This window comes from Urocitellus parryii, chromosome 12 (assembly GCF_045843805.1).
Source record: "Urocitellus parryii isolate mUroPar1 chromosome 12, mUroPar1.hap1, whole genome shotgun sequence".
Taxonomy (NCBI): Eukaryota; Metazoa; Chordata; class Mammalia; order Rodentia; family Sciuridae; genus Urocitellus; species Urocitellus parryii.
In genome coordinates, this window is record NC_135542.1 from 92,055,676 (window position 1) to 92,081,396 (window position 25,721).

Genomic DNA, 25,721 nt, shown 5'->3' on the forward strand with positions numbered 1-25,721 from the left:
CCAAGTCTGAATCCTTTTAGCCGACACCAGCGAGGACGGGTGGTACTCCGTCTTTTTGGGCGGAGGCAGAAGCTTAGGTCTGGTGTTGAGTATCGGTTTTGTCTTAAACGTGTGTGCTGTTTTCGTTTTAAATTCATTCTGACAAGATTGGCATCCAAATTATGTAAAAAACAATAAGAAAAATAACTTAATAGACAAAATGCCAAAAAACATGAAAAGCTTCCCAGCATCATTTGTCCTTGGAGAAATACAAATTAAAAACTACTGCCATGTGTAACTAATTAGAACAAATTAAAAGAAAAAAAATAGGAAGGAGACCAGTAGAATACAAGAGGAGATCAGGAGCAGGAGGCGAGGGAAAGGATAGGTAGTGGGGGAATTAAATTGATCAAGCTATACTATTGTATTGTGCGCGTGTATGAATATATTGTAACAAATCCCACTGTTATGTATAATTATAATGCACCAATAAAAAGGAAAACAAAAAGATACTACCACACACACGGTGTTGTCATAGATGTAGAACTAGAATATGTTGCTGTTCTGAATGTAAAATGATGTAACTGTTTTGAGAAAATTTCAATTTCTTTAAAAAAGTTAAATATAACTTAGCATAACCAACATTTCTATTCTGTGGTGTTTACCTACGAGAAATGAAAATACATCCATGCAAAGGCTGGTTTTGAAAGCAGTTTCACTGTGATACAGTCTATTGGCGATGGATCCAGAATGGGTTCTTGTTCCCCTGTGTCGAAGAATAAATACCCAAGAAATACCAAGGCAAACATAGCAAGCAATTTTTATTTAAGACAGTGATAGAAGATAGATTCCCTGCCAAGAGGGGGTGACCTTGCCTGTGGGAGGGGATACAACTTTCTTTCTTTTTTCTTTTTACAATTTGCTTTCTTATAGACCCCAGGAACCCCCACCCGCCCCTTTAATCATTGTCTTCCTTTCCCTTGTGACTGGGAGCAGGAGTGCAGAGGCAGAAGTTGATTGCTCTTTGATAACCAGTTGTCATTCTTTGGACCCTCATCATTCATTACCTACACTGACTGCCTGGCCTTTGTTCAGTTTGCTAAGGAATGTGACAATATCCTGTCCACTTAGGCCAGGCAGGGCTGCAGGTGAATTGCTTTTTGGCAAAGAGAGCCCATGGGGGGTCAGTGTAGTGGATGCATTTTATAGAATTATTTTATAAAATTATTCATGTTCTCACAATGCTCATCTATCTGTCCCCTATCAAGTCTACATTGGTTACCAAAAAGTCCAGTAGGACAGAACGCCCCCATACAAAATAACTAGGCAGGCAGCACAGAAGCCTGGGATTCATCCTGAGCTGGTCTCCTAAGACTCAGAAAGCTGCTAGGGCAAATAGAATCTTGTCTGCACATGCCTTACTTCCACCATAGCTGAGAGACTCCCTCAAAGCAGCCTGCCCTGGGTCTTGTACCCCGACTCCTGGCACCAGGGAAGGGGCAACATGACACACTGGTCTAAAGCATTGAAGGACATTTTGTAATCAGGGGGACTGGAACAAATCCTGGGCAGTTCTGGCTAATCATTCTAATCTGGCTAGTCACCGGATGCTGCATTCCCAGCATACTCTAGTCTGTCTCTCTTATTTCCAGAACTGGGGATTGACTCCAGGGGTCCTTTACTACTAAGCTACATCCCCAGTTCTTGTAATTTTATATTTTGAGACAGTCTCACTAAGTTGCTGTGTCTGACCTCAAATTTGCAATCTTCCTGCCTCAGCTTCCAGAGTCACTGGGATTCTAGTTATTGAGAAACAGAAATGAGAAAGGGTAGAAAACTACCTTGGTTCCAGACCATCTAGAGGACTGTCCTGTTAGTTGTACATGAATGTTCATATCAACATTGCTGTAATAGCCACAAACTGGAAACAATAAATGCCCCACAACACATTGGTGGACAAATTGTGAAAAATCTATACAATAAAATACCGGTAATAAAAAGGAATAAACTACAGATACTTCCAATATGGATGAATGTTAATGGTGAGAAACTAAAATTAGTATAGAATCCCATTTCTATAAAACTCTAGGAATTACAAATTTATCCTAGAGTTACTGAAAGCAAGTTAATGGTTTTTGGGATGAGGGAATGGGAGATTCTCCCTTTAGAGGAATCTTTAGGCTGAAGCCAATGTGCTGTGTCTTGATGTGGTGTTATAAGGGTATATGAGTTTTATAAAAATTCATCAAATTATGCAAAGAGTACATTTAAGGGGCTGAGGTTGTGGCTCAGTGGTAGAGCACTTGCCTAGCATGTGTGAGGCACTGGGTTCAATTCTCAGCACCACATATACATAAATGAATAAAATAAAGGTCCATCTAAAAATATATTTTTAAAAAGAGTACATTTTATAGGCTAGAAATTGTAAAATAAAATTGATTTAAAATGTATTTTAAAAGTCTCAGTTTAGGAATAAGAAAGACAGTAGAATGAATCAGACATAACTTTCCTGTGTTCATATATGAATACACAACCAGTGTAACTCCACATCATATAAACCACAAGAATGATTTTATACGTACATATACTCCATGTATGTATAATATGTCAAAATATATTCTGTCATGTATATCTAAAAAGAATTTAAAAAATAAAAAAAATTAAATGCTGGAATTTCATAGTTCATAGCATCTAAGTTTATAGCCATCAATGGCTGGAAATAATTCACATGTTCATTAAGTGAATGGATAAACAAGTTGTCATATATCCATACAATGGAATACAAGTTAGCAATAAAAGGAATCAACTATTTTGTACAGCATATTGTATTAATTTTATCTCTAAAGCTGTTTTTTTAAAGGAGCCTATACTACATCTTTTTATTGGAATAGCACTAAGGACTGATGAGGATGTGAGAAATTTTAACTCTTAAACCTTGTTGATGGGGATACAAAATAATGCAGCCACTTAGGAAAAGTTTGGTAGTTTCTTATAAATATTCCCTTATTCCACAACAGCTGTCTCACTCCAAGAGAAATAAAGATATTCATATAAAAACATGCAAAAAATGTTAATGGAACCTTTGTTCAAAATTCAAAAACTGTAAAACAATCCAAATATCCTTCAACTGGCAAATGGATAAAAAAAATTGTGGCATATTGGGCTGGGGTTGTGACTCAGTAGTAGAGTGCTAGCCTGGCACGCATGAGGCACTGGGTTCGATCCCCAGCACCACACCAAAATAAATAAATAAAGGCATTGTGTCCATCTACAACTAATTTTTTTTTTTTTTTATAAATTGTGGCACATCTGTACAATGGAATACTAACTTGTCCACCAAAGGGAGTGAACATACAATGTCCATACAATGACATGGATGAATCTCAAAAGCAGTAATGCTAAGTAAAAGAAGCCCCATTCTAAAGGCTACTTACTCTATATTCCATCTAGATGACATTCTAGAAAAGGTAAAACTATCGGAACAGAAAACAGATCAGCAATTGCCAACTGCTGCAAAGTGGTGTGAAGGAATTTTGAGGGAGTAGTGGAATTGTTCTAATTTTGATTGTAGTGGTGGTATGTAGTTTTCAAAACTGGTATGTAGTTTTCAAAATTCATAGAACTATATGGGGCTGAGGTCGTGGCTCAGTGGTAGAGCGCTCACCTAGCACGTGTGAGGTGCTGGGTTTGATCCTAAGCACCACATAAAAATAAACATAAAAATAAAAACAAATAAAAATAAAGGAATTGTGTCCAACTACAACTAAAAAACATTTTTTTTAAAATTCATAGAACTATATACTAAAAAGGGATGAATCTTACTGTGTTTTTGTTTTGTTGTTGTTTTTTAGTCATTTCATGATCCCTTTGCCTAAAGCTACAGGAAAGAGATATCATTATGCATCATTTGCAAGTTGGTTCAAAAGATCTAATTTATTAGATGAGAACTTCCAGAAGAATATCAGCCTTGTTCTCTAATATTTACATAAGTACTTGCATAAATATTTGTAACTTTTACCATGTGTTAAAATGAATCCAAGCTGGTGTCTGTGGGCCACCACTCCTGCTCAGCACCCAGGCCCAGCAAGCTCTGGATCCTGAATGATATGCCACATGGATCCAGGCATCAAGGAAGGCACTGAGACCTAACAGGTTGGGGGTTGCATCCACAGTGGCCACTGCTGTCTAGCACTGTGCTGGGCCCCTCCACTTGCCTTAGCTCAAGTGATTCTCTACAAAGCACCCAGCTGTCCCCATTTTCTAGAAGAGGAAATTGATACCCCAGAGAGGACTAACTTGCTAAGGGGCCAAACTAAAATCAGAACCTGGCTCTTCCTTTTCTGGCTCCTCATCTGGACTACTTCCCACCTCTGGTTTTACCTATTGAACCTGGTTTGTGGGTGAGAGCTGCCCTTTTTATGACTTGCTTTCTCTGACCCGGGAAGAAAACTTGCCAAAAGATCCCAGTTTCCCCAGAGTGTCAGTGCTAGAATTTCTTTACAGGCCAGGAATGCCTCCTTCACTTCCAGATTTGGTAAGATTAAAGAACCCATCGTTTTCCTCACTTCTCTATCCGTGCCCCCAGTCCAACTTCAGGGGAAATCTTCCAGCTCCCCGCCTATAGCATGTGGCCTCACTGCAGACCATCTTACCCCCAGAACACAATTGAGATTCATTTGTCTATGCACTCTCTCCTGTGTGCACTCATATTTTTCTTATGTCGAACTCTTCATAAGCTTGAATACTTGCTATTGTCCTTTTTAATATGACACCATGCTAGTAGGAGTGGAGTGCTATTTTGAGATTGTTTCCCTAATGACTAATAATGCTCAGTATTTCTTTTTTTTTAGCTATATGTACATTTTCTTTAGAGAAGCATCTATTCTAATCCTTTATTCATTTTTATATTGTCTTTTAAATATTGGGTTGTAGAAATTCTTTATGTTCTAGATATAAGTCCCTTATCAGATATGATTTACAAAATGTTTTTCCCATGATGTGGTTTGTCTTTTTACTTTTTTTGGCACCAGGATTGAACCCAGGGGCACTTAAAAACACTGAGCCACATCCTCAGCCCTTTTTATTTTCTATTTTGAGACAGGATCTCACTGAGTTGCTTAGGCTGGCCTTGAACTTGTGACCTTCCTGCTTTAGCCTCTTGTATCACTAGAAATTACAGGTGTGTGCCACTGTGCCTAGCTTTTTACTTTCTTAGTCATGTCATTTGTGGCATCAAAATTTTAAATTTTGATGTAATCTGTATCTATTTTTAGTTACCTGCAGATTTACATCAATTTTCCCTATTTTTTTTAATTGTGGTAAAACACAAAATTTTCCATCTTAACTATTTTTTAAGTGTAGAGTTCAGTGGTATTAAATAAATTCATAATGTTGTACAAACATTACCATAATCTCTCTTCTTACTTTTTCTTGTATAACTGAAACTGTATCTATTAAACAATTAACTCCCCATTCTCTCCTCCAACCCCTGCAACCACAAAAAACTAAGCTGGGGCTGGGGTATGTACCTATAATTCTAGATACTTAAGACATTTAGGCAGAATTGAGAGTTTGAGGCCAATCTGGATAACTTACTGAGATCTTATCTCAAAAAGCAAGCAAGCAAACAAAAAGCATCTAAATCTTGCAGTGTTCTCTGAACAAATGGGTCACATGAAATACCCAAATTCCAAAAACTAATCCTGTATCATGTGACTAAAACCCCCAAATGAATTTAATTCCTGTTTACTGTTACTTAGATGTAACTGGCATCTCTCTATGTTCTTAGAAAAGGTGTAAGTATTTGTAGAATTCAATGTTAAATTAGTAGGAGCTATCAGGCACTTCCCACTTTTATATGTGTGTGGTTGATATTTAAACAACTATCTGAGATCCTCTAGAAAGCAGAGTCTGAGGCAAGGATTAAATCACTGGTATTTTATTTGCAGTATTTAAAAACAGAGTGGTAAGGGTGAAGAAAAGGGTAAGCGAAGCAAGAAGCAATGCTAAGCAATGTGATGCAACGTTGCTTTACAATGAGCCAGAAAGACGTGCAGGATGTCTGGCATGTGTATTCACTCAGTAAGCCGGACCTTCTCTGGAAGGCTCAGAAACATGGTTGAGAGTAGTGTTCAGCAGGGAAAAGAAGGGGCAGGCTCCCTCTGGTCCTCAACACTTCATTCATCAAGAACCCCTAGAGGGAGCAGATTCCTCCACACTTCTGGATCATTACCTCACCCTTCAGTGGCAGCCCAGAAAGCTATTGTATAGCATTTCCTCTAAAGTAGGGCCATATCTGTGAAGACAGTATACAAGGTGCAGGGCTGGAAGGACCTTGCAGGCCCAGAGCTAACTTGGATTCTAGTTAACTTGGGGATCTCAATAAGATTTGGTATCAAAGGTTTTTAAAAAAGGGGAATGTGGACCCAGAGGCAGACGGTGCTTTCAGAGAAGGAAGGGGTTGAGGAAGCCTGAGATGGTGCCCTAGAACCTGTATTTCATATAGCACAAGACATAAATAAAATGACAAGGTAAGTTGTTGAAAAAGGGATCTTTCCCTTAGTGGGCAGGGATGGGAGAAAAGACTTTATAGAGATGTAGCTTATACAATGAGAAGGACTGGCTCACAGCAACCACAGGGCAGAGACTACAGCCAAGGGAACAACCTGGAAGAATAAGCACATGGTGGCATACATGTGTATGACGCAATGTACCATGAAATGGCTGGCACACAGACATGGAGTGGAACATAGTAAAAGGCTTTGAGAAGTCAGCTTGCAGTCAGATAAAGAAAGCCTTGACAAGGAGCTAAAAATGGAATCTGAAGCCCATAAGCCATTCAAGATTTCCAAGAGGAGAATAACATGACTGAACTATTTTCAGGACATAATTCTGGGACAGTTATTGCAATTTCACTGGAAAGAAGGTTTAGATAGGATCCTAGATGGGGCCTCCTTCCATAGTAGGAATGTTTGTGGCTCCAAATCATAACTCAATGGCCTGCAAATCATAACTCAATGGCCTGCACTCCTGGGACACAATGCACTAAATTTTTTTTAAAAACTCAAGCTTACCAAACTGAGGATAAACCCTTACAGCAATTTATTTGGCGATTAAATTCTCATTATCCTGGGTCTCATAGCTATCTCTAGTCCCTACTCAAACCCCACCAAATAACAGTAAAGGTATATTTAAAGATAAAAATTCCCAAAAAAGTGGGATAGATGATGAATATAGACGACAGATGGCAATAAAATTTTCAAAGATGATACTATCAAAATGGAGAAAAATAAAACCTAAATGTGTGCAGCAGTGGGAAAGTAAACAGAAAACAAAGTGACCAATCACCTTATTACTATGAGAAAACAGAGCTTCCATCAGTTTCAATGCCCCAATCTTAAATACAGACAGGCCAATAAATAGGGTTACCAGGTATTTCAAGAACACCTCTAACATGAGAAACAGAGGCACAAACAAGGGAAAAAAGAAAGTTGATGGGGAGATCAAAAGGAACTTTAAAAACAGGTATCATTAAAGAGATAAAAGATAATACATTCATTAAAAAAAAAGAGCTAGTTCTTAGAAATAAGTATTAGAGGTGGTAGTAGAATAAGCCCAAAGTCTTGGCTACTAAGGAGGCTGAGGCAAAGGATTGCTTGAGCCTGGTAATTCAGGGCCAGCCTGGGCAACATAGTAAGACCCCATCTCTTTAAAATTATACACATATAAAAAAATACCCTAAAAATATATAATTACATACACACAAGTGTGTGTTTAGAAAACAGCAGATTTTTTTAAAAAAAGCAAAGGGCTTAAAAATAGAAAATAGGAGAAAAAATATACAATTAACTTAGAGGTACATTTCAGAAAATCCAACATTCAACTAGATGTTCCCCCAGAAGAGCGTAAAAATGAAAATTTCTCATAACTTGCCAGATTGAAAGGCTCACTAAATATAGTATTATGTATTTTAAAATACATTAAGACACCTGAAATAAAGACCTTAAAGCTTCAAGAAAAAAAAAAAAAGCTCCAGAATCAGAATAGTTACAGGATTCAACAGTAACAATGACATGCAGAACAATGTATACATGCATTTAAAAGTGCCCACCTGCAACTTTATAGCAAATTCAACTATTAATGAAGAAAAAAATAAATCAATTTGTCACTAAAGAATTTCAAAAAATTTACATCCTGGGGGCCAGGGTTGGGGCTCAGTGGTCGAGTGCTTTCCTAGCATGCGTGAGGCACTGGGTTATACTCCTGGCACTACATAAAAATAAACAAATAAAATAAAAGTATTGGGTCCATCTACAACTAAAAAAAAAATACTTAAAAAAATTACATCCCATTGACTACTGAAGGATATAATCCACCAAATAGGGAAGGAAACCATGAAAGCAGCAGCTACAGGATCCAGGAGACACAAGAGAGGCCTAAGAAATAAACAGGGTAAAGATGAAGTGGAATTCCGGGGAAGGAGCTATGCCTAGGTCTAGAGACAGAGTTGTTCCGGACAGAGTTGTGTTCCCCCCAAATTCCTATGTTGAAGTTCTAACTATCAACATCTGGAGATGTGACTGTAGTTGGGAAACAGAGCTTTTAACCAGGTAAGTAAATTCAAGGGAGGTGCTAGGATGGGCCCTCATCCAACATGACTGACATCCTTTTAAGAGGAAAGGGCTGATGATGTAGCTCAGAGGTACAGCACCTCCCTAGTAAGTGAGGACCTGGATTCAATCCCTAGCACCACCAAAAAACCAAACCAAACCAACAAAAAGCCACTGGAGAGAGAGAGATTAGGGCACTGACAAACACAAAAGAAAGGCCATGCAAAGACACAGGTAGAACCAGTCATCCACAAAGTGATAAGAAAAGCCTCAAAGAAATCAACCCTGCTGACATCTTTATCTTTTCTAGTTTCCAGAACTATTAGCAAACACATTTCTATAATTTAAGCTACCCAGTCTGTAGTATTTTGTTATGGTAGCTCTAGAAAACAAACACAGAACCTAACCTGAAACAGACCAAGAGGGCTCCAGGGAAGATTTCAAACGAAAAAGAATCTGATGAATTTACCCATGTTGAGATATTTTATAATGCTATTAGAGATTTGGGGTACGAACTAGTGATAGGTCCAGAGGAAAAGAGGCAAAAAATGAAGCAAAAATGACAGGGAAAAGGGGATTATAAGAAATGTAACTATGGTACCTTATGGCTCATGGAATAATATTTACCTAGTAACATGAATTTAGAACAGATTTAACCACAAGTTTTATGTGTGGAATGGGTAGAAGGTCTGCAAAAGCATTCTCCTCATCTACCATAGTATCACAAATTGAAAAATCAAGAAGTGGCTATAGTCATATTATTTAAATAATGGAACCAAATACCAGATGATAACATGAAAATACTTAAGGTGGTTGCTTCTGAGAAAAGAATATTGGGGCAGGGCAGAGGACTGTTCTTTTTCATAGTAATCTCAGTAGAGCTATCTGAGTTTTAAAATGTGCTTTTTAAATAAAAACATAAATTTTAAAAGCCTGAACAGAGTACGAAAGCCCTTTTTAAAAGGGGGCTGCTGGTCCTTTTAGCCAGAAGCCTTTCAATGGTATGAGCAGAAACAAGAACCAATGTGTTACAGAATAAATGAAACAGGAGATATCAAATCCTAATTAGTTTTTTTTTTTTTTAAAACAAGCCATGCTGATAGCTAAAATAAGGGAGAATACAAAAGGGATGATAAATAAAAATTTTTGAAGGAGGCAAAGCTTATATGATGGCCCTTTCTACTGGGAGTGTTTTCCTTTGAAGCTGCTTGCCAAGGCCTTTTTCACAACTATGAGACTAGCTGGATTCCCATACCTACCCCTGCTGATTCTGCTTTGCCTTACAGTTGTCTTGCTCCAATTTCGTCCAATGTGAGCCTTCAGGATGTATCCTGGGGAACAATTCTATAAGAGTAGGCTTGTAGCAAGAAGGACTTTTTGTATCTCTGTTAAATGTGGAGAGCAGAGAAAAACTTTATGAGCCATTACTTAGATCAAATAGAGTACCCTGATTGAGCCAATCAGATACAGGCAAGAACAGCTGAAGTAGAATACTTCCTTAAAGTCAGATTGTTCACACACAAGAGAGAACAGAGAAAATACCCCTCATATGCAGTATCAGAAATCCTAAAAACCAGAGGCTTTAAAAAAGGAAGCCAAGTTGCCCAAGTATTCATCAAATATTGATTGAGAGGATGATGAGACACTTGGCTTGGGTAAGCAAAGGTTTCTGGCTCCCTCTGCACTAAAAATAATTAACATTCTCCCAAATGATCTACCTTCATGTTCCTGAGGTAAAGCACCACTCCAGTGATAGGCAACTGGAGAAAACATCCCAGAGGGTTATGTTCAGCAGAGGAGCAATAACATCAACATGCCAGATATCCCAGGCAATTTATAGTCACACCCCATTTGTTCATCAGTCAACCTTTATAATCGATAAAGTTTCTAAGTTTTCTGGATAGTTTTACCCTATTCATGACATTTACCCTATCAGGTAAATAATGATTTGATTTAATTAACCAGCATTCTGGTTTATCAAATCAGTTTCTCTCACCCAACTGCTAACCAATCTCTCAAATTTTATCCATCTCTGGGTTAGATGGCATATCTGGCAATTCAGTGAAAGGAAGTTGGTCAAATACCACAAAAAAACTGCCAAAGAAAGAAATGTATAATCACAAAAACACCACAATTAATTACAGATAGTGACTAGCTTCTAAAGAAATTTTCTCCTAGGTAAATTTTAATTGAAATTTTGAAGAATTATGGAAAAAAGATACCCTTATGACTAGGTCAATAGAACATGACAAAAACACTAAAAATTTCTGTAAATACACAAACTTATGTTACAAGTCTAGTCAGAAGAAAATACATAGAAAAAAGATACTATTTTAAAAAATAACTTGCAAGAGAAATATACTTAAGTTCTAAAATATCATCTTCCTTTAGAAAATTTTAAGACTGGAATGACAGGTTTTGTTCTGTTTTTTTTTGTTGTTGTTGTTGTTTTGTTTTGGTATTGCTGTAATTACTGTAAATTTATCAGCAAAAAGGTAAATATTAATGTAATTCCTTTAAAAGCTTGAACACATATAAAGGAAACAATAAAATAGATATATATATAAAATAAAAAATAAAAAAAACAAGCAAAAACCTCATTTGACCTGAAAAACCTCATTTGACCTGATTTTATTAAGTCACTCCAGTTATCTTCAGCGCAGCTCTGATCTCCAGGGAGATATCCAGGACAGGTTTTGTATCACTCGGTCCATCCCCAGTAGGTCGGATAGGACAGTCTCTGATAACTGCCAGGATACCACCTCTTATCCTGGACTGCTTGACTGCCATTTGGCTTCACATTCCAAAAGTATCTCCTTTGTGAATAGTCCTCTCCAGCAGGGCCAGGAGGAGGGATATGGCTTCTCTGGTAAACATTCTGATTTTGTGAAAATTTTCTTAAACAAAAAGCAATAATCCATTATTAGTATTAATGAAACATATAATAAGCTTTATGAAATAATATATAGATACTCTGATTCTTCTGTTTGCTACCTATTTCACCTTGGCAGATAAATTACTTAAATCATTCTGTCTCCTAATTCTCTATAAAACAGAGCTAATAGTATCTTCCCAGGTTATTATGAAGGTAAAATAAGACAATATATTTAAATTTCCTACAATGCCCTGGAACACAGACAGGTTCCCAGGAGTCTTTCTACCGTTCCCTCCAAAAGCCTGGCAGGGTTAATATAAAACAATAAGCTATTTAGTATGGAAATGGAGGTGCTTTTGCTTTATAAGTAAGTATAAATTAATTAGAAAGTATAAAAAATTACTCTAGCCATGGTACATGCAAATTTGGTTAATTAGGATTTAATAATTTCAAAAGCAAGATCAGAGAATACATATAATTACAAAAATTTGGAAATTGGATAAAAGAAAAATGAAACCTACAAACCCCCCTTAATCCCACTTCATCTAATTCAACTGGTTCATATTTCCTTTTGGTCTTTTTCCATTTGCATCTTTTTTTTGACTCTTGAATTATAACCTATTGTTTTTACTTATAAGTGAGCTATCATTTTCAATGGTTTTACAAAATGTCATAGTATGAATATAACTATTCTGCTATATTCTCCACTATTAGAAATTCAGACCACCAGTCTTTACTATTATAGTATTTCTTGTATTAACATCCCCAATATTATACTACTGTAGCTTGAGCACCAAGCCCAGTGTCTGAGACATAGTAGGGAGTTTGGAAATGTGTTGTTGAATCACAGAATATAGCCTTTTCCATATTTTGAAGTATTTCCTTAGTCTCAACATGGAATCACCATGAGTATTGTTATAGACATTAAAATTGTGTTTCAAAAGGGTTGTCACTAGCAAGATCTTTTAAAAACATTTACATCTTTTAAAAAAAAATGCCAACATCTTTTTTCAAAGTGTTTACAATGTGCTACACTGTTTTAACTCAAGTAGTCATCACTGACAATGCCTATGGGGGCATGTATTATTCAAATCTCACTTGGCTGATAAATAAAGAGAACTCTAGAGAGGTTAAGTATCTCACCCAAGATCATACACTGGGTGAATGGCAGAGCCAGATGCAAATCCAAGACCAGCCTGACAACCATGGGGTTGCTCATCAAAAACTGTTGCTAAAATAGTGAAAGAATAATACTCTTTTGCTCTTTTTGGATGGTCAATTTCAGGTATCAACTTGATTAAGGAATACCTAGACAGCTGGTAAAGCATTATTTCTAGATATGTCTATGAAGGTGTTTTTGGAAAAGGCTGGTGTGTGAGTTGGAAGACTGAGTGAGGAGATCCTCCCTCAATGTAGGTAAACCCCAATCAAAGAGAAGAAAAGGTGAATTTGCCCTCATTCCTAGAACTGGGATACCCTTCTTCTCCTGTTCTTCATATCAGAACTCCAAGAGTCCCAGCCCTTGGACTCTAGGACTTGCATGAGTAGTTACCCCTTTCCCCTACCTTCCCATGTCCAAAACCCATGGATTCTCAGGCCTTTGGTGTCAAGACTAAGACTGAGAATTACCAGGTTCCCTGGTTCAGATGTTTTTTTCACTTGGCATCCTTAGGTCTCTAGCTTTCAGAAGCCTGTTGTAGGATCTCGAAGCCTCCATAATAATAAGAACCAATTTCCCTAATAAAGCCTCTCTTTAAGTATGTATGTATGTATGTATGTATCTCCTATTGGTTCTCTCTTTTTGGAGAGTCAATAGACTATTTTAATCAAACTGAAATTTTTCCCATTTCCAAAGTGAAATATTTTTGTGATTTATCTGTTTAAATCCTTTGCAAATGTTTCTATTGCTATTTTATTATTTTCACTTAATTTGTATTTACTCTTTTTCCTTATTCTGAAAACCACACCACAATTCATGTAGTCTAAGAATGCAAGATTCTTTCTGGTAGACATATCACACTGAAGTTTACAAATCAATGAAAATGTCTAAATTCCCTTCCAACTGCCTCTGAAGTTTCCTATTTCTCTACTTAGTATCTGATTTTCCAAAATACAGAACAAGATGACACCTTCTGGTTTACAATGATCAGTAAGAAAACATCAACTGCTCATCATTATCAAAACATATTTTCAATGATTTATAGTATAATTTCTATTTTAGGTTCAGAAAAAGGAAAAGCAGAGGTACCTGAATGGCTGCTGCAAGTGTGGGGACTGGGTGTGAAAACGCCGGGAAGGCATTGGATAACCATAGGTCCGATGTAAGTTATACCTAGATCCTTGGTTACCAGACTTGTTAGAGGTGTGGACTGATTCCATGAGATGTGCTGAGTCTTCAAAATCACTTGACCTGGATACACCAGAATTCCAATTCCTCAAAGAGAGCATTTCCATACAATATTACTGGTTTCCAAACTTGGTAGTAAATTAAGTGACTAAATATTTTGGCTTATAAAAATGAAAATTCCTTCCTCTGACCATCCCTATTTATAAGGCTCCCCCCAGCAAGTGAATAAGCTACCAGAAGATGGATATACACAGTTTGAATTATACAAAAGAGAGCTCCCTAACCACAAATCTCACATATAAGACTTACTTTCTGACAGGACCATTCTGAAGGTCTTCAATGTAGTTTTGTCTTTCTATGCAATGTCCCCGGCACCTATTGAATACTGAGGAGTGGATGAACTGTTAGAAATAATTGTAGAGACAACAAAACTTTCCAAGAGAAAGTAAACCAAGCTGAAATTCATTGACTAATTATTTAGGCTGTTGTATCTCACTACTTCCAAATATATTCCTTTATAAACTTTGGAAAAAGATTATCTTGTTTGGGTTTTGTTTTTCTTTCCTTTTTTCTTTTGGTGCTGGAGATCAAACCCAGGGCCTCAAGCATGCTAAGCAGGTACTCTACCACTGAGCCCCAAAAGTTAGTCTTCTTTTTCTTTTTTGAATTTGTTATATTGGAACAAATGAATTACGAACTATTTTTCCCAAAATTTGAGAAATTCATCTACATTTTTACCTTTAACTTTTATGGAAAAGGAAAAAATAGTGACAACCCTCATACTTACATTCAATTGCATCATCTGGCCTCATGCCTTCTACATCAATCAAATATCTAACAATAAACAACATAATTTGGGTCATTTATATATACGAAAAGAAAAAAAGTTTTTTTTAAAAAGGTCCAATTTCACTTACAAATGGAGACATAAAAATCTTAAAGAAAATATCAGCACATCTAATCCAACAATAATTATTAAAGAATGATATGCCATGACCACGAAAGACCTTATTCCAAGAATGCAAGATGACCCAACTTTAGAAGATCTATTAATAAAAATACTTACATTGATATAATAATAATTTAAGTAATAAAGGAAAGGAAATATGGGACCAAACTGACAGATGCTTTACAATGTATCTGAAAAATTAAATAGTTGTTTTTGATCAAAATTCTTTGTACACTAAAAACAGAAGACTTCCTTAGATTGACAAAGAATTTATCAGGAACCAACAAGCAAAAAACAAATAGGGAAAAATATTAACCTCATATCCAAAAAATATTTTGTAAGAAATGTCTGGGCCAGAATGGAGATGCCATCATCTCAGCAATTTCTTCCTTACTCTCATCTTCATCCCACCACCAAGTACTGACAATGATGTAACCTAAATATCTCTAGAATATGACCACACCTTTCCACCAAATGACTACCACACTTCAGTCCAAGCTACTACTATGCTTTAATTCCTATAAAAGCCTCCTAACATGACTCCTTTCTTCTGCAGTTTATTCTTTACTCAGTAGTAAAATGAAAAGTTGAAAATACAAATTTGAATATATTCTACACACTCACCCCCAACAAAAAAGTTTAATAGTTTTCTTGTGTTCTTAAAATAAAACAAAGCCTTAAACCCAGCTCTGCATGATCTAGCTCCTACCCATACTTCCAGATCCATTTTAATACTATACTTACCCCATGGTCTGATTCCTCCAACACAGTTAATGTCATCTTGTTACAGGGTCTTTGCTGCTTCTTATGTCCACTATTCTCTCCACAGTGTCCCTAACTGGTCAGTACCAATTCAACTTCTGATATTTGCTCAAAGTTCTCCATGGAAACCTATTCCCTATCAGTTATAATTGAGTGCCTATCAGTTATCTCTGGGACAATGACAAACATATTCAAAGATGCTCATACATGAATGTTTGCTATTTTAATGCTTTATAATATCAAAAACTTATGACTTTCATGTTCATCAGTACACAAACAGTGCAGCCTTTAAAAAGAATATGGTCACAAAGCACTTTCTACAACATATTAAACCATAAAACAGAACATCTATTATACCATGAACTAACTAAAATATATATATATATATATATATATATATATATATATATGCTTGTATCTGCATTTTTGAAGTTTAAAAAGATGTACACTAAATTATTAATAATGGTAATCTCTGGGTGAGGGACTATATTTCTTTCTACTTTACACATTTTTATACTGATTGCATTTCTTGCAACAAACTTACACTACCATTGTTATCAGACAAAAACAACTTAAACACAGTTTGCCTCTGGAGTTGGCAACTCACCTGCAGATGAGGTAACCAGTCCGGTTTAAGCCATGTGTACAGTGGACACCAATAAGTTTGTCTATAAAACAAGAAAAACAGTTAAGTAACTAAAATAGATACAAGTTATACAATTATTGAAGAGTAATATTTAAAGATACCACAATATTACCACTACCCTGAAAAGGAATTTTTTAAAAAATATATATAGTATAAAAAATTGTCTACTAGAAAATCAACATTCACTGTTTCGGGGAAATTTTAAATAACTCCACGATGTAAATCAATGATGTAAACTGTAGAAGATCTGATCCCAGGTATTAAAAGCTACACTTGTACTGAGACAAATTCATTGGTCCAAATAGAGCACATATCATTAACCGATTTAGTTATAGAAAAAGGAAGTGAAAAAAAAAAAATCCCAACAGACTAGAAGAATAAAATTTGTTTTTGAATAAAACAAATGGAATGCCTTCACCTTTTAAAAAATATTTTTGGGGCTGGGGATGTGGCTCAAGTGGTAACGCACTCTCCTGGCATGCAGGGGGTACTGGGTTCGATACTCAGCACCACATAAAAATAAAATAAAGATGTGTGTCCACCGAAAACTGAAAAATAAATATTAAAAAATTCTCTTTCTTCAAAAAAAATTTTTTTTTTTTTGCTGTGCTGGGGATGAAACTTGGGGCCTCACACATGATAGGCAAATGTTTCACCACTGAGCTACATATGAGTCCAGCCTCCACTTTTGATATTGGATAAAAGTACAACAATTCTCAAAGTGGAAAAACATCAGAAATAGCTTAAACATATAAAGCAAAGATACAATTTCATTTGCCTGCTCTGTTTTGTTTCACTGCTAACTTTGCCTTTTGTTGTCTTTTTTAGGTAACTCTCAGATATCTCTTAACCAATATAGAAGACAAAAGAACCATTATAGAAGACAAAAGGACTTAAAACCCTTAATCTATTATCTCCATCTGACATTTTCACCTTAACACCATAAAAGACAATGGGCCTATTATCAGAACTATTAAAAATATCAAAAACTTCCAAGTCCATTAAAAATGCATATCAGATAACTCCCCCCCCCACACACACAAACTCACCATTGTCTTTATTTTCTTTCAAAAATCCACTAACAGCACATTTGAATTTAAAAATAGTGTTGTTATCAGGCACTTGATGCCCAACTGTACAAATTTTTAAGTAAGGAATAGTTTCTGGCAAATCCTATAAGAAAAAAACAAGAAAAAAAATATACATATATTATTTTATTTGTAGGGAAACAATTAAAGATAAGAGGAGCTGGAATATAAACCAAGAGATTATAATAATCTCATTATACATCAAGAATTCTGATAGAAGAGCCAGTTTTTCTCCAAGCTGCTCCATTCACAAATTTTTACTTTGTAATTATATTACATTACAACATAGGAGGTGTATAACCAATTAGAACAACAACAACAAAAAACTACAGGAGAGATAGTCAATAGGATGCATACACACAGCAAATTCCATGTGAACAAATGCACATATAGGTAACTAAGTATTATATGAACAGTCCTACCCAATATTATACAGTATAACGGCCATGCCTTCATAAAGCAGCTGTGATTTAAGCAGGAGTATTTTTGGGGTGGGAAAAAGTAGACATAGCTAAAAGACAGAAGAGGGTAAGTGAAAAGCCTACAGCTCAGAATTGAAATGGAAAGTATCAGCATGAGCCCATGCTTTTACATTATAAACACACACACACACACACACACACACACACACACTTTGACCAAAGAAAGCCTATGAACAATGTTAGCCTGGTACCTCTAGCAGATTGTCCCCCCCCTTTTAAAAATATTTTTTTAGTTATACATGGATGCAATATCTTTATTTTGTTTATTTATTTTTATGTGGTGCTGAGGATTGAACCCAGGACCTCACATGAGTGAGGCAAGCGCTCTGCCACTGAGCCACAACCCCAGCCCAGATTGTAGTCTCTTAACTAAAAGAAATCTAAGTACCTTGTTAAAATGGCTCATTCAGGTTGGGGCACAAAATATACAAGACGCGCCTAGAATTAAGAGTGAATAAAAATTATTAAAGATGTTTCAAAATGTCTCAAGAGCCAAATGGAGAAGCTCCAACCATCTTGTGCCTCAGTAAGAAAAACAACAGTATGGAGTTCATAATGATAAAAAATAAATTAATTAAAATCCTACTAGTTCAACTCATTACTGTGAAAACTTAAATAAAATGAAAGAATCATGCCTGCACAACTGGGCAGTAAATAAGGAGAAACTTCTCTTTATATAAAAAAAATACAGCTAATAAATTTATAAAGAATTATTGATTTCTCTATTTTTTGAAGTCTCATTTCCTGATGGAAGAACAAATACATCATCACTTCTGAAACTGTCTTGCCAAAAAGAAAAATCCAGCCTGAATCAGATCAAGCTATATCCGACTACCAACCTGCAAAGAAAAGGACTAGAAAAAAACTTTAACAACTCATAGGGATGCAATTATCAAAATCTACATATTAAACACTACCTAATTACTTTAATATATAAATTTTAAGGCAGGGAGGGGGCAGTAAAACTTTACAACCAATTGCAACGTAACAATATTTTATGAAATTTAGGAGCTAATCCAAGTTTGAGCACTGATGGGATATCTTTAATAAGAATTGATATCAACAATTAAAAGTATTCATATTTTATTATACATACCAAAGAAGTAGAGATAAAATTATATGACACCAGAGATTTGCTTTGAAATAATACAGAATGGGGTGAAACAGGTAGGGATACAGACCAAACAAGATAGCCATTAGTTGATAAATATTAAAGCTGAATGCATTAATGGGTATACAACAGACACCTATAAGTATTACATCTTTCTGTTTCTGACATTTAGGATAACAGCTTAAAAACAAGAAAATGACAATGGAAAAGTTCAGCAGTTTCTCATAAGGTTAACACAGAACTACCATGTGACCTAGCAATTCTACTCCTAGTTACACATCTAAAAGAACTGAAAGCAAGGAAGGATTCAAACAAATATTTTACACTATCCCAGTACAGTGGCGCACGCCTATACTCCCAGCAACTCAGGAGGCTGAGGCAGGAGGATCACAAGTTTGACGCTACCCTTGGCAATCCAGCAAAGCCTTAAGCACTTTAGTGAAACCCTGTCTCAAAATAAAAATTTAAAAGGGCTGGAGAGGGGCTGGGATTGTGGCTCAGTGACAGAGCACGTGGCACAGTGGCAGAGTACATGCCTCACCTGTATGAGGCACTGGGTTTGATCCTCAGCACCACACAAAAATAAATAAATAAAATAAAGGTACTGTGTCCATCTACAACTAAAAAATATATAATAAAAAAAATGGGCTGGGGAGAAAGCTCAATGGTAAAGTCCCTCTAGATTCAATCCACAGTACCAAAAAACAAAACAAAAAAAAAGAAAAACCTCAAACCAAACATTTCTACACCAATGTTAATAGCAGCGATATTCACTATAGCCAAAGGAATAACCCACGTACCTATAGATAGATGAAGGATAAACATAACATAGCATATGAACACAATGAAATATTTAGCCATGAAAAGGAATAAGATTCTGATACATGCTATAAATCGATCAATCTGGAAAACATAATTAGTAAAATGAGCTAGACACAAGGACAAATATTATTATTCCAATTGTATGAGGTGCCAAGAATAGGTAAAGTTATATAGACAAAAAGTAGATCAGAGGTTACAAGGGGCTGAAAGAGTGGGAGAAAAGGGAATTACTCTTTAATGGTTATAGAGTTTTTGTTGAAGATGATGAAAAGGATTTGAATATAAACAGTAAATGGTGACCAAATAGTTTAATTCATGTCTTCAATCTCATTTTTGAGACAGCATTAAAAGCATGTACTTAAAGAAAGATTTGATTTCCTTTTAAAATTATTATTACTCATGAAAGAAGGTTACACTTCACACAAGCACAAGATAAAAACTATTATTACTGAATTACTATAAATTATTTTAATATCATAATGAAGAATGTTGCTTTCAGTTAAAGGTTCAATTTACCTCTGACTTATAATAGCGCTGGGTATATGTTAAATCAATAATCAGTCCAAGCTCTTCATTTTGTTCTCGGATTTTGTTAAAAAGATCCAGAGGAGAAAAGCGTTCTTCTGGAGCAAGTTTCGCTTCAAAACTCTTGTCAGAGAAAATGAAATAGAGAGTAAATTTGTGTCAAAATCCTCTATTATGCATTTATTCAAATCATATCATGGTAGCAAATTATGAGATACAATGAGAGTTTCCACTCTTCTGGAAGCTAAATTACAAACCTTTCTTCCAGTGACCCAAAGGAAGAAAAAAGATCACTCAATATATAATGTGTTTATGTTCCACATCCTAATGACTTGTAAATATCCTAGTCAATATTAACATTACTTTTTTTTAAAAAAAGACTGCTCCTATTTACCTAAGCTTTAGAACCTAACTCTGATTCACAAATAAAGTATTTTTTGCACAATTTTAATGTCCATTGAATTTCTCAGGACACCTTATCAACAAAGTGAAGACTGTATTTTGTGTTGTTTGGAAATCTACTGAGTTGTTCACTGCCATGGAAATATAACCCACCTCGGTCACAGTCTATATTTGTGGATCTTACATTCTTAGTGTAAGCACCTCTTTCTTTATATATTCTATTGTGATAATGCTCATTAATTTAGATATTGAAATATATATTGCCTAATTATAAATTCAGTATTATTTATAGTTATTGCATTATAATGATTTCTTTAAAAATATGTTTTGAAGTAAATTATATTCATCTGCAAATTTATTTATGGGTACCAAAGAAGCATTTGCTACAAAAAGGAAAGCAGAGTGTGATATGGTTGAAAACCAACATTTTAATAATTTTTTTTACATACAGCCTCTATTAAAAAATAACAGTCCAAATTAAAAAATTGGTATGAAACATTTTTTCATTAGATAGCCACAATACTATTGGCTGATAGTTAACTAGAACATATATACTTCTCAATAGATAGCAGTGAGAATTTATCACATAGAACCTCATGGAGAACCCTTAATTCTATAGATTCAGTTAGGGATTCCCTTGCTTAGTGCAGAGCAGGGAAAATTAAAACGAGATCACTCAACTCAGAAGAAGCAGGCTGGCTCCTGGAGGAGGGTAGCAAAGATGATCACCAAGACACTGTAGAAAACAGTGGAAGCTACTTCTTAATATTATTTTGGAAAATAAGTATTTGGCTGAATTACACAGACTCATTCAAAGGATAGAGATTGCTGAAGAACTTTCTCCATATTTCCAGTTTTGCTATAGCTGGCCATGTTTCTAAATACAATGTTGTATGAAGCACTGTAACACAGCCTCACAGGTGTAAACAGACAAGCCACCAAGCACCTCTGGCTCTAAGTAGGAGGTTGCAAAAATTGTGCATGCTGGCAGCATGTGGGAATTCTTCAAATTCAACATGAATCACTGTAATTTCATAAATTATAGCAATGTATAGAATAATCTTTCCATAGCATGGGTCTGAAGGTAAGAAGAAAATTTACTTTGAAAATTTTCAAGCATGCAAATCCAAGATATCACTGAAGAGTTGACACAGGTTCCTTTTAGTACAGTAATAGCACTGTGGCCTCAATAAATGTATTCTGAGTAAAGGTCACTAGGATCAAGACAAACACAGAAAGCTCACCAATCCCAACAAACAACAAGATATAGAGCAAGATTAATTATTAAATTTATGAATAAATGAAATTAGTTTTCCAATTTAAAAAAATAAAAAAGAATGTTTGGCATCACAATTTGATTGTGGTGTGCCAGGAATCTGGCAAAGATTAAGACACCAATGTCAGGCTTTTTTTTTTTTTCTTTTAAATTTTCCTAATTAAGGAAGGTGGTCTAATATAGTGACTAGATACAGGAACAATGAAGTCAGGGCTGCCTGAATACGAACGCTCTACTCCGAAACCCCGAGCCCTGGTTGGGTGACATTGTGGACCATATGGATGCATGAGTTGTTACTCATAAGTCCCAGAGATAGTCACAAATAAGGGTTTCATTATTTTCTAATGTGTAAAACTCATAAAAATATGGGTGGAGATGGCAGAGCCAAATGTAGCATGGTTGTAAGTAGCTACATTCCTAAAAGACCATCTCTCAGCAAGGAAGCTCCTCACCACAGAATGTTACAGTTTGGTGACATCATCCCTCTGCAGAGTACATGATGCTCCTTTGCTAGCCATAAACACCTGATTTCCTGCAGGCGATGTGGCCTAGGAAGACATCAGAGAGAAAAAGAGCACACCTTGCCTGCAGAAGAGAGGATACTAGGGCTTTTAACCCCCTACCCCAAAGAGGAACCTAAGTTTATGATGTGTACATGACTAGGAAAGTATTTTTAATAACTTTGTGATGAACAATTTTTATTGAATAAATTTTCATCTAGTCTTTACATATATATTTATATAGCTATGTATATTAATTTGAAAAAAGAAAAAAAACCAGGATTCCATGTGGTGAATTTAGATTTCTAAAAGAATACTGAATTAACTTTTGCTTACCTTTTGCAAAGGAACTTTGAAAGCAATGAATCGAGTCCCAGGCATCCTCTGTCCAACTGGGAGATAGTCTTTCCACCTAGTAGATATGTTTTTTGTTAGCCAAACTGTATGTTAGCCTTGTCTCCTTGTACAGAATTAAGGCTTCTAGAAAACCACTCACAGTGCACAGAGCATGTCCCTTCTCTCTGCTTTGCATCCTGCCAATTATTCATCCCTGCCTGGTAACAATCCATACATTCCTTCTGCTCATTTCCCCATCTTGAAAACAGATCCAAGGCAACAGAACAAAGACCTCCACAAATAAGGATTATCTAAAATTAGATGACAGAGTTTCTGTATCCCTGACAAACCTAATCCCAGTACCAAATGTTAAGGTGTTATCAATATAAACACAGGGTAATGATTTAAATTCAATTCTTCACTAAACATGATTTTTTAGTTTTCATACAACTGATAGCATCAAATTCAATTGGTAAAGAATTTAAGGTCTATGTTTGAGGAGAAAACTCATCACATAGAAAGGGACTGTGAACTTCACTTAAAAATACTAGTAGTCAACCCTCAAAAGTAATATTTGAGCTCACCTCTGTAGGACAAGTTAGAATTAACTATGGTTAATTCAATATAGCTGAAGCATAGAAAGTCAAGAGTGGCAAAAAATGGGGCTGGAGAAGCAGAGAGGATCCCAGACTATACAGGGCCTTATAGAGCATGTAAGAAGATTGTTTTTATTCTTAAAATAATGCTTTACACTGATGTCTCTGAGCTACCTTCCCATTCCATTTCAATTTCAAGATGGTTTGGGTGCTTAGACTAAACCCAGGAGTACTTGACCACTAAGCTATACACCCACATTTTTTTTAAGAGACAAGGTCTCACTAAATTGCTGAGCCTGTCTTGGAACTTAAGACTTTGCCTTCCTGCCTTAGTCTCCCAAGAAGCTGGGATTATAGCCATGCACCACTGTGCCTGGCTCAATTTCAAGTTTTCAATGACCTATTTAAAAGATCTGTGGGAAGAATAGGCTGGAAGAAATTAAAGAATAGATATACGGACACTACTGGACTCAATAGCAAAAGGTCAGGTAAAACCTGCATTAGGATGCTGAAGGAGAAAAATTGAGATTCAAAGGATATTGAGGAGATAAAATGAAAGGGACTCAATGAAGTTTGGAACGAAGGAGAGGAAGATTTCAAGGACTAAACAGTTTCACTGCATAGACGAACAAAGTCCCCAAAACTAACCATTTAGATGTATACAGGAAGATCTCTGAAGTGACACCTGTTAGAAAGCACCAGTTTGCCTTCGGTGATTCCTGGAAATAATGCAAACCACCTTTTCATGAAAGGTCTCATGCAGGTACAGAGGAATTCATTCATATTTAAATCTTATTAGTCATTTTTTTTTCTGTGCCAACAAATAACACAACTTGAGGAACTGAGGGAGGCGTTCCATTTGGATGATTAAGGAGTGTCCCCAACACCAAGTCCCGCCTCAAAGCACTAGTTGACCCGAGGAGCAAAGGACAGAGCCTCCCTTTTAAAAGGGTGGGCGAATTCACTGACCACTACAGCTTCTTTCAGCTTCTGCGGGTGGCGCAGCCAGGGTCAAAGTCTCTAAACCCAGCTTGGCACACGGGCCAAGCTCGCAAAAGCGACAGTGAGAGGCTCAGACCACAAGACACGGATCCCACGCCCAGAAGCTAAGAGCCGGAAGGGCCATTCCCAGCACCGGGGCATATTACCTTTCCGGGATGCGGTTTCCGCCCTTCCTCTTTGCTGAGGGACGACCAGAAAAGTCGCGTCCCCGACCCCAGCCACTGCGGGCATGATGCCATTGGTTCATTTGGGGGCCGAGATGCCGTCCACCCAATGCCAAGCGGGTCAAAGCCGTCAGTGTGGCGTCCTCGGTGCCGGAACAAAAAGCTGGGTCGGAGGCGCGCCCGGGAGCTACCCACAGAATGCCCGGTGCGTCGCCACTGCGCCTGCGCCACCGCCTGTCGTGATGGCGTCACACGCCGGTTTGCTGAGTCGCTAGATTGACAAACAGGACTTTGGCAGCGACTGCGCCCTCCGTGGCCGGAGGCCTGTAGCACAGGTCTGTGACTTTCTGTGAGCACTTCAGAGTTCAAATTGTACAGGACCTGCAATAAAAAGTTAGGTCTCTCTGCACCCAGTTCCTGATGTTCTTCGAGATGTGTCCCAGTGTTTACATGTACATTTTGTGTACCTTATAGAAATATTTACTTTCACATATCTGTGTATCCTCTACTTACATAAAAGCAGCATAGGATACGTTCTCTATGATGTGTCTAGAATACTGATTTTTCTCCATTTGTACATATATCCATCCAATTTTTTTGATGACTGTAGAGAATTTCATGGATTATAAGTAACATAAATGAAAGTACCATCATTTATTTAGCCAGTACCATATCGATGGACCTCTGGTTGTTTTCAGGTATTTGGTTTTGGTTTTGGTGTTCTGCTGCACACAATAATGTGTGTGTGTGTGTGTGTGTGTGTGTGTGTATACACATTCATATATACATACACATACATACATACATACATACACACATACACACACAACTATATCTAAATTTCTAGAAATGTAAACTCTGGAATGGAGGATACACAAACTTAAAAGTTATGAAAGAAACTGCCTAACTGTCCTCCAAAAATCACATCAACATACACTCCCATTCATAGATAGACTTTTACTGGGTTCCTATCACACGACATATATCATGCTAAAAGTAGATAACATTTGTTTATATTTTACCAAATACCACAAACAAAACAAAACAAAATTGAGAGACATAAGAGTGGAGCTCAAGTGCAATATCTGCACATCCTTATCAGGCATGGGGACTGTATCTATTAGGAAAACTGTGAATTCAGCTACAAGTAGAAGAGCAAAGAGCAGTGTGTCTGAAGACAGAACAAAGTACTGAATTCCAGATTAAAATGTAGATAATTATGTTAGCAATAGTTTTTTTGCCAGGGTGGA

At 36.4% G+C, this 25,721-nt stretch overlaps 1 protein-coding gene across 3 annotated transcripts; it reads right to left on the minus strand.

Moving 5' to 3' along the window:
* Positions 1–74: 74 nt before the first annotated feature.
* On the minus strand, positions 75–24,692 carry Dusp11 (dual specificity phosphatase 11). Of its 3 annotated transcripts, XR_003300140.2 has the most exons (10): positions 24,454–24,642; positions 22,710–22,785; positions 20,187–20,318; positions 17,217–17,340; positions 16,129–16,189; positions 14,598–14,644; positions 14,120–14,195; positions 13,712–13,897; positions 9,848–11,485; positions 75–138 (listed from the first exon to the last, which is right to left on the minus strand). XR_003300140.2 is itself a non-coding variant. In XM_026382156.2 (9 exons), the coding sequence occupies exons 1-9, from the start codon at positions 24,552–24,554 to the stop codon at positions 11,290–11,292; spliced, it is 999 nt and encodes a 332-aa protein (XP_026237941.1). In that variant the 5' UTR covers positions 24,555–24,692; the 3' UTR covers positions 5,921–11,289. The 3 variants fall into 3 exon arrangements, 2 of the variants coding, with proteins under 2 accessions (XP_026237941.1, XP_026237940.1); XM_026382156.2 differs by lacking the exon at positions 75–138 and having other exon boundaries at positions 5,921–11,485; positions 24,454–24,692; XM_026382155.2 differs by lacking the exon at positions 75–138 and having other exon boundaries at positions 5,921–11,485; positions 13,712–13,873.
* Between the last annotated feature and the right edge of the window lie 1,029 nt (positions 24,693–25,721).